Source organism: Phyllostomus discolor, chromosome 4, assembly GCF_004126475.2.
Source record: "Phyllostomus discolor isolate MPI-MPIP mPhyDis1 chromosome 4, mPhyDis1.pri.v3, whole genome shotgun sequence".
Lineage (NCBI taxonomy): Eukaryota > Metazoa > Chordata > Mammalia > Chiroptera > Phyllostomidae > Phyllostomus > Phyllostomus discolor.
The window spans coordinates 115,616,837-115,627,007 of record NC_040906.2 but is presented as its reverse complement, the minus strand read 5'-3'; the positions used below and the strand labels follow the sequence as shown (position 1 = coordinate 115,627,007).

Here is a 10,171-nt window from a genome sequence, read left to right as displayed (position 1 = left end):
ATGCCAAGGTTGACAGGTCAGCCATCTTATTTGTTAGATGGTGGAAGATGGGGAACAGCGACACTCATTCCGAGAGTCATGGGCTCTCCAAAGCCCCGGCAGCTCAAAAGAGGAATTCTTCCATCATGGGGTGCGAGAACTTCAAGACCGGGGATTATTTCCTGCCGCTGGAAATGCAGTTCAAGGCCTGCTTTCGTGTCTCAATCACATGCCCTCAGGTAGCCAGGAGTGGGCCCCAGCTGGAGGAAGTCCAGACACCTCGGGGGCGCTCTGGCCGCACGCCCTCCGAAGGCCTGGACGACGCCCCGGCTGCCTGTCTGTGGCGGCACTGGCGGGAGACGGCTGCGCTTCTGCGGAAGAGGAGCCGCGGTCAGACCGGAGTCCACCCTCTGGAGACCAGGCTCGCCTCTTGGGGGGCGCGGGGATGCCCGCACAGGTGGCCGCGTCGGCTGCCATGGACGACGCGAACTGTCTGCAGTGGAGGGCAGAGTCCTCTGGGGTGCCCTCCTGTCTCTACCCCCAGAGGGCCGTCCTCCAGTGCAGTCCTACTGGGCTGCCAGCCCGTCTTCCTGAGCTAGCAACCGTAACGAAGTTTTCAGTTCCTTCAGGAAAAGAGAAAGGAAACTTTTTTTTTAGTTGAAGGAGAGAATGATTTCAGTACCGTCCTGAGTGTCCAGTGTGGAGATGGTGCAGCCGGGGGTTTGTTCTGGGGCTCTGGTTCTCCCAGGGCTGAGACCCATCAAAGGTGTTTGGACGGAGTCAGACTTTGGTTCAGGGTTTAATCTGACTCCGGAGTCTCCCTGAGACCAAGGAAGATCCCCACTGACAATGCTGAGGGAGTCAGCCGCCTCGCCGGGTGCTCCGGAGCCCTCTTTGCGCCCAGGAGCGCTGCGGACCGCTGCGCAGACACCGCTCTAGGCCACGTGTGTAACTGTGCTGTTAACAGCTGTACAACAGACATTAAATATTATATTGTATGCAAACCACTTTTGCGTATTATATGAAAATGCCTGTCTCAGCCTATTTGACAGCAGTGTGTTACCGGGTCCCCAACTCTACCGCATGTTTTAACAAGGCCTAACCTGGCTCTGGAAGGAGGCACTGTCAGCGATCAGGCAGCTGGGTGCCGACGGCGCCGGAGTCACCGCTCTCCCTCTTGTGCTCTCTTAACCTGCAAAAACGGTGACTGACCAGTTATCCGAGTCGTCTCAACATTTTGCCTCGACCAGAGCTGAACTGATCTAACATTTTAATATGTGGTATTTTAATTTAGTGATATAAGTAAAAATTCCAAAACATTTCCCCGCCTGTTCTGATCAGAACATATTTAGCCAAACAGACAAATGCGAGTCTCGGCGGGGCCAGGTCACAGGGCAGACGTCAGCCACCTCGGGATCTGGGAGCTGCTGGGGGGACCACAGATAGCCCACCCTCCGGGAAGCACCACCAGCTGGTGCAGAGCAGACTGAGGGCGAGCTGCATTGTAACAGGTCTTCTCGGGGGGGGGGGGGGGGGGGCACAGCTGCCAGAGAAAGCTGGCCCGTCTCTTCTGGTCATCTACCGGTGTCCAGCTAGACTCTGGTACCAAGTTCTTCCTTGTGTCTAACCTCAGTCTTTCCTCGGGCCAGTAAAATTCATTTCACCCAAGGGACTCTGCCAGTTTTCAGAGTCCTGCCAGCTTAGTCCTGGAGTAGGGTGAGAGATAAAGACAGTGCCTTAGGGCTTTCATTTTCAAAACACTTACTCCATAGTGAAGAACAGGGAATAACTATTTATTCTGAGTATTTAGGAAGGTGTGTGTCCTAGAATTTGTGGACTAGCTCAATGACCCACAGCTTCTTACTGAGCCGCCAGCAAATAAACCCCAAGTAACCTCAATATGGGTTAATAAGATTATCAGCTTGCTCTGCACGCTGCCCTGTCCCTCCTTGCGTGGGCACCTGTCATGCTGGGCCAGAGCCGCAGCTTAGCCTGGCCAGGGTGGGATGGGGTCGGGGGGACCAAGGCACTTAGAGCCTCTGACCGGCTACTAGATAAAAAGATAGCTTCTCTTTTCATGAAAATGGCACCCAAAATGAAGAAGGAAGCCCCTGCCACTTCCAAAGCCAAAGCTTTGAAGGTAAACAGTCCATAGCCACACACACACACACATACACACAAGGATCTGCATGTCACCCCCTTCTGGAGGAGGGAGGCCTAAGACACTGTGGCTCCAAAGGCAGCCCAAATGTCCTCGGAAGGGCGCCCCCGGGAGAAACAGGCTTGACCACAGTGCCACCATCAGGTTCCCTGACCACTGAGTCAGCCATGAAGGAGACAGAAGATGACACTTGTGTTCATTGTGGAGATCAAGGCCAAGAAGCACCAGACCAAATAGGCAGTGAAGAAGCTCTGTGACACTGACGTGGCCAAGGTCAGCACCCAGGTCAAGCGGAATGGAGAGAAGGCGGCCTGTGTCTGACTGGCTCCAGACTATGATGCTTTGGTTGTTGCCAACAGAATTGGGATCGTCTACGGGGAGTCCAGCTGGCTAGTTCTAAACAGACAGCTTCTGATGACAGTGGGGCCGGCCGGCAGCACCGTGTGTTAGGAACAGCAATGTGGGGGCGTAACACGTTAGTCCAGGGAGAACGGGTACCTTCCCAAGCCTCAGTGAATTTGAGATCGGCTCGAAAGGAGGATACATCAGTCCTAACTGCCGATACCATCCTATCTTGTCCTGCAAACAGAGGATGAGGATAAACAGTAAAGTCAAAGAGGATGTTGCATGAGGGTGGTATAGAGTGGGTTAGGGTGCAGGTGTGTCCAACTGTGGCCGAGGATGGCTACGAATGTAGCCCAACACAATATTGTAAGTTTACTTAAAGCCTGTTTTTGCTCATTAGTTTTTGTTAGTGTTTGTGTATTTAATGTGTGGTCCAGAGATGCCAAAAGGTTGGATAGCCCTGAACTGTAAAGGAAAACTCATAGCTATCGATCCAAGGGGAATGAAAACTTGGGCACACATAACCCATAAATGCAAGTTTACAGTGGCTTTTTTTACAATCACCAAAAATTGCCTAAAAGTCCTTCGCCTGCTAACTGCATAAGCATTACCTGGTGAGCAGACACCTGAAGATAAACGATACACATGTTGCTATTTCATGTAAATCCACCTGCTGCACATGCACAGTGGAGTGTGACTCAGCAACCGAAAGAAACACGGATGGCCATCAAATGCATGTCTTCTTGTGAGAGACCGGACCCAAAAGGCTGTATCACATTAAGGGACAAAAACAACTTCGTGATTTCCAGGAATCAGGATGGGGAGGTGACCACAAAGGGGCATGAAAGAGCTTGGGATGCTGGAACTATTCTATTTCTTCACTGGGGTGGTTAAACAAACCTCAAAAAATCTAACTTGAAAAACAGAGAAGGAACACAGATGCATAATCCACAGACACAGACAACAGTGTGGTGATGGCCAGAGGGAAGGGGGGTGTGGGCGCTGGGAGGAGGGGCAACGGCAGGAGGATGGGAGTATCTGTAGTAACAGAAAAAAGAACAGCAGGGGCACAGCAAGGGGTGTATCAGAGGGCGCAGCAAGTCCTGAACCGCTGACACCAGGAGTGAGCAGGGGGCAGGGAGCGGGAAGCAGCGTGTATGACCAGGGGCAGTGCAGTGGAAACCTGCCTGCTTCGGCGTGGTGCTCTCTTTTCCAGAGAATTTTGAAAAGCACAGCAGAGCTCTCGCAGGCAATGCTTCCCCTGCAAATATAGGACGCAGCTCCCCTCCTACACATCTTTCTCATTAGCAGCAAATGTCTGGGGAGTGTGTAAGAACAAGGACCGGGGTCAGGCGAAAATGAACGAGAAGAGTTGAAAACCTGGCGACAGGCCTTGGAGCTGGGAGGGAGTCCAAGTGCCCGGTTTTCCCCGTGACCTGAGGTCCATAATGGTTCAGAAAGGTCATGAGCTGTCACCGCCAACGAAGGTAAAACTTAATCAGCTGAAATGATGATCAAGCTTTCTGTGGGAAGGTCAAGACCGTTTGGCTAATGGCCATACCTGACACTAATAATATAAGCATCTTAGCTTCAAAGCTGACACAGATGCCCCACTTTACTTGCTGCAAGGTGACACGGGGAGCGCTTCTGGTGTTTAGGCGCGTGGAACAGAACAGAGGAAATGCAGACAGACCCAAAGTAATGTCAACACCTGAAGCGTTTACTTGGATATCTTTCAAGTCTTTACATATGATACATCCCAAATTTTACAAGTTTTCCACAGATAGTAGTTACAGCCAATTTATCAAACAGATGTGATTTTCCCTGATATGGAAAGCATGTTACATAGACGTTTCCACAATAAACATAATACATGCGGAAGAAATCATAAAGATCATAAGATGATTCCTTAGGTAGGGAAGACAATTAGCTTAATGGTGCAAACATTATTTCATCTTCTAAATTTATCTTCTCTCAGACTCTGACATGTTCAGAGAATGAAAGCCAGGGACACCCTCTGCTAACAGCAGACTTCTGTGACGCCAGTCCGGACAGCTGGGAGATGGCCGACTGGATGAAAATGTTCGCGATCCCTTTATGAGGGAGAGACACAGTCTTTACCACTTTAATCTTGGTGACATTATCGAGAAAAACCAAAAGCAGCTGGAATTAAAAGCTGAAGGAACAGGGATGTGACATTAAAATAACTGTGCCACCCACAGCCCAAACCACCAGGCCTTACCAACGGAGAGAAGGCCAGAAAAAGCGGGACAGCCCTGCACTCTGGTTTGGATTTTCTTCCTGCGGGGTGGGAAACACCTCTTCTCCGCTGGGGGAGCCAGTCCCACACAGGAAGGGTGAGGGCCATCCTTTCAAAAAACTACGTCGGAGAGGGAACAGTGAATGCGGCGTCTGCACCCCCATTCATTGTAGCCTGAGGCCTGGGTTTCTGGCCTTCCTTCTGGGTGCACTGCTGAGTGCACAGAGCTGAGGACAACGGAGCTTTCAGATGCAGTTCAAAGAAAACCGAGCGACAGGGTTAGTTGCATTGGCTGACAAAAATCCAAGAACCTCTCATTATTCATTTGTCCTTTAGCCCAGCTCTTGGAGACTCTGAATTTATTCCTCCACTAAATCTGCCACCACTCTGTGTGTGTGTTCAAGCTCTCAGCACACGTGCGTCAGACCCGAGTGGCCGTGTGGTGCGTGATAGTTTTAATCTAGTAGTTACAATCTAACAGTTGTAATCTTAGTAAAAACAATAATGTTTAAAAAGAATAAAAAGCCCGGGCACGCAGGCTGTCCCAGGAATGCACTAAGTGAGCCAGCAGTTAAACGGCAATCCATCTATTCCAAAAAATGCGAACAGGGATGGGGCTGTGGGAGCCTCAAAACACAGTGTTGTTTTGGGGATTTTTTTTTTTGCTAGAGTTTGATTCTAGATGCATAATCTTTTCCATTTAGTCTTAGAAGTAAGAGAATATATCATCTGAAAAATTAGGATACTCTGTAAGTTTTCAAAAAGCCCTTTAAAATGAGTTTTTTTCTCTCAAAGCCAGAAGTCCTGCCAAAAGAAAAAAAAAATTAAAAAAAAATCCAACTTTCCACAGCTCTGCAAACTACCCAGCACTCGCAGAAACAGCCTTCTTCCCTTCCGCCCAGCGGCTCCTCAGGCACCAGTGCCCCCAGTCCTCTCTCGGCTGACTCGGACGAGGGGATGCTCCTCTCCAAATCCACTGCTTTGCTTCTGGAGGTAGGGTCCTGTCAGCAGAGGGCACGCTGACCCATTCCACGTTGAGAATCACTGAGGGGGAATAGGAAATGTGACCCCATACATTACAGAGAATGTCTCCCCCTGCTGGTGAATCAGCTTCAGGCCCGAGTGCCCCGTGACCAGCGATGTGACATGGCTCAGACTCCTGGACGGTCCAACAGTCAGACGCTCGCGGCGGGGCTGCGTCCAGCTTTGGAAGAGAAGCTCCTCGGAAGTTATGTTCGAGGGATACAGCAAACGGTGCGAGAAGATACACTGACGGAAGATGATTTTCATTGGCCCATGGAGCCAGAGACTATAAAAATAAAACTGGGAAGAAAAGCTTAACTAAAGAATTTATTTCCAAATCCAGTAAAACTTATTTCCTATTCTCCTTCTTGAAAGCTGCTAAGTTACAAAAATCCAGTTTATGTTTTTGGCGGCGCAGTGACTACAGATGCTGCCAGTCAACACCGACCAACGTCTGATTTGCCTCCTGTGCGTGTCCGATCTCCTCCGTGACGCTGTGCTGCTGCCAGAGCCTCTGAATCTTCTTAAACCGCTCTTTGCACAAATGTAAAGGATTTCCCCGTCTAGAAAGAAGACAGATGTCACTCTGGATGCATTCCATTCACTCATCTATTATATCCCAGCCTTTCCTGGTTTAGGAAAAGCTCCAAGTTATCGGTCTTAGATCTGCAAAATCTGTTTGGCAGGTGACTGTGCTTATTAAGACATTAGTTTTGAAGGTCTGCCAGGAGGAGCTGCAGGGGGATTACATCCTGAAAAGAGGAGGAAAATGCACACGAGCTGTACTCCCTCAGACGGGGGTGAGGGAATAAAGGGGGGCATTGAGACGGGGGGGGGGTGTGAGTTGAGAGGCTAAAACTACTCATTCATTGTCTATTTTGTTGATTAAATGTAAAACAAGAAGGGAGGGGCAGGGGAGAGGATGGAAGGAAAACTATAGGGGTATGCATGTTCCTCAGAGTGCTGTCTTTCAGCCACAAAGTCTAAGCAAAGTAGCCAAATGAGAATAACATCTGGGTTGAATTAAGCACAGGTTTTGGTGAGTCCATACCTAGGGCCCTTACTTCCATTCACACGATCCTCTCACTCTCTAATCGAAACTCCCCCTAAGAGCCCACACACCTTAGGGAATAAGAAGAACCATCACCAGGTAGCATGTACCTCCATAACCTTGCAGCCAAGCACCTGGGGCATCCCATTTACTTATTCTGCCTCAGTTTCCAGGCCTTAAACTTCTGCTCCTCAAGGCTGGATGGTTATAGCCAAGTTAAGACTTTTACTTTCTTTGGGCAGAAAGAGGTGGTCTAACAAGTTCTACAATAGTACTTGAGAGAATTGCTATTAGCATTTGCTTTATATAATGATAGAAGTTAGCACAGAAGTGACTGAGCCTCAAATACTGGTGTACTGCTCTCTATGTCCTAGATCTTGTCCCACAGATTCTTATGTAATAAGCTCATTTCTTATTGATGGAGATTTGCTCTCTTAGACCACTTGGAGAACACTGGGTCTCTCCACGCAAAGCCACACAGTTCCAGTGGGCTCTCCCTGCAATGCTCTGATGCTGTGCATGCCACATGGCAGTTCAAGCGGTTCTGGTTCTCTGCAGTGAGAAACGGAGAAAAGGGGCACTGTGTCCTGTTCTCTCCCCTTATCTGGCCGGTGGCCCTTGTCATGCTCTGGAGGCTGGGAAAGGGAATGCCCACCCAGGCAGCCAGCGTGCCCTCTCTGGAAGAATCCACAGATACCAGCCGCCTCTGCCAGAACAGGAGCCCTGTGCTGCCCCAGCCGTGAGCGGGCGCTCCACGTTCACCACGTGCTGAAGGCTGCAGAGGCCCGGTGAGCAGCCCAGCCCCCCGGGGCATGGGCCCTTACCTGAGTCCCTGGTCAGTCTCCCCATAGTCATCGAGGTACGGAGGAGAATAAAAACAGCCTTTGGTTTTGCCGGCTAAAAATAGCACCTGACATTCCCGTACTCTGCAGAGAGACCATTGACACATTATACGTTACAACCGAGGTTTACAGCCAGTTTCAAATGGACTGAAGTCTTATAAAAATAAATAAGTCAATACAGGGAGGAAGAGGAACATTGTGAATTAGGAATCAATAGCTCACATAATAGTAGCATTTAAAATATTGTTAAGTGTGAGAAAGGTAACTTCTAAACATAAAATACTTGCTGGTATTTTAACCACTACCATGAGGAAATCATTTATTATAGAACGGCACACAAACATCGTGAATCAGGTTGACCTGAAACACAAATCAACACTGTACACGACCAAAAGCACCTGAAATATGCCAGGTCCGGGGAAATGCTGCCGTCACACTTTTCCTACCGGCGATTTAACAACGCGACTCCGGGCCCCGAGAGGTCCGTCAGGCCCCGGGGGGCACTGAGGTGACCGAGACGCCCAGACGCTCACGTTCCAGAGGAGCTTGGACTCACGTCACTTCTCTCCTTCGAACCCTGACATGGTTTCCATCTCCCTCGGAGACGGCACCAGGGCGTGCTGGGCGCCACCACGATTCCCCTCCAGCCACCCCAGCCTCCTTGCTGTTTCTTAAACACGGCAGGCACATTCCCTAGCAATTTTGTATGTGCAGCCCCCTTTCTAGAATGCTCTCCCCACTTGTTTAGGCCTTTCTTCAAAAGTCACGTTTCCAGGGAACCCTTCCAAGTTTCCTGTCTGATATTCAACCCCCCACATGCCATTCCCTATTCCCCTCCTCTGCACACAGTGCTCCTAAATTCTGACTGGTCTCGACTTTCTGTCTCGCTCGCTAGAAGAATGAGCGCCAGGAAGGCGGGGACTCTGGTCTGCTTCGCTGACTGCTGTACTCTCAGTGCCCGGGCCACAGCTGAACACAATAGGACTTGTTGCAGGCTGCTGAAGATGTACAACCATGTACACTGGCCTGTGATATGTACGAATCCCAAACCATAAAGACAAAACAAAACGAGCAATCTTGACTAGATGTGGGTAGAAAACCTAGTGAGACGACTGGAAGTTCCACGCCTCCTGCTTGAGGAAAGCAGGAGGGAATTCTCACAGGGGTAGGAATGATGATAAGGCAAGAACCAACAAAGCATTGATTAGCATGAACCAAATCTGAGATACGGGACAGGGCTCCTCATGTTCTTCAGATGAACTAAAACACATGAGGACAGCGGTCTCAGAATGCTTTTCAATATAGCAGTGTTTCGTGCCACCCTCCATACACCGTGGCAGAGGTGAATCTAACAAGTTCCCTCCAGGGCCTTACCTCAGGAAGATGCCCACTCCAGAACCGCAGGAGTAGGTGTGCGCCGTGCAAGCCCCTACATCCTCGCCTTCCAGTTCAGTCTGACAGCAGTAGCTCTGGGAGCACAGCAAAGTTCCACACACAAGGCACAGAGTTGGGGCTCTGCTCTTATCGCCACCTGATTTGGGGCACCTCCATGGGACAACAACAACAAAAAAAACACAAGTCATCGCTGTGCGAAAGTGGGGCTGGAGAGGTGATGGTAAAACCACTGTGACCCTGGCTGGTGTGGCTCAGTGGACTGAGTGCCGGCCTGCGAACCAGTAATTTGCCAGTTTGATGCCGGGGGGGCACTTTCAAGAGGCAACCTACTGATATTTCTCTCGCACATCGATGTTTCTCTCCCTCTCTTCTCCTTTCCCTCTCTCTAAAAACATGAACAATAATAAAGTCTTACAAACAACAAAACATTGGAAAAAATTTTTTGCCCCACTTCTGGTCAAGATGGAGGCATAGGCAGACATAGCTCACCTCTTTGCACACCACATCACAATTACAATTAAACCACACAACAATCATCACTCAGAAGCATCGGAAACTGAATTGAGTGGAAGTCTGACAACTTGGAAATTAAAGAAACCACATGCTGGCAGGAGGGGTGCAGACACAGAATGGACTGGTCCTTCACCCAGGTGTGGCGGATAAAATTTGGGAGGGCTATCTTGGGAGAGAGGAGTCCCAGCCCCACACCAGGGCCCCCAGCCCAGGGTTCCAGTGCTTGGTAGATAAGTCCCTACACCTCCTGGCTGTAAAAACCTGTAGGGATTGAGTCAGTGGAAGAAACTTCTGGAGGCCCAAGTAATTCCTCTTAAAGAACCTACACACAGACTCACTTACTCAGACTCACTCCCTCTGAGCTCCAGCACTGGGGTAACAGCTTAACAGGCACCAGTGGCATAGAGGGAGGAACTGAAGTCTTTGGCATCAAGGTGAGCAGAGGCCAATGCCCCTTTTCTAAATCCTCCCCTCCAATAGAGCAGGCAAGCCGGTGCCATATCTAGGACTCCATCAACCTGAGTAACACTGTTAGACCAGCCTTGAAGATCCCCAGAGACTCCACCCCACCCAATTTATAGGCCCACCCAACTGCTTTTCGA

General features: G+C 49.8%; 1 protein-coding gene across 4 annotated transcripts in view; it reads right to left on the bottom strand.

The window, feature by feature from the left end:
* Window positions 1-4,184: 4,184 nt before the first annotated feature.
* UBR2 (ubiquitin protein ligase E3 component n-recognin 2) overlaps window positions 4,185-10,171 on the bottom strand; it is a 112,887-nt gene continuing 106,900 nt past the window's right edge. For all 4 annotated transcript variants that reach the window (XM_028508693.2, XM_028508692.2, XM_036025031.1 and 1 more), the window contains 3 exons: window positions 9,036-9,206; window positions 7,644-7,745; window positions 4,185-6,331 (listed from right to left, as the gene is read on the bottom strand). In XM_028508693.2, the coding sequence (XP_028364494.1) occupies window positions 6,190-6,331; window positions 7,644-7,745; window positions 9,036-9,206 (415 nt within the window). In that variant the 3' untranslated portion in view covers window positions 4,185-6,189. The remainder of the gene's footprint in view (window positions 6,332-7,643; window positions 7,746-9,035; window positions 9,207-10,171) is intronic.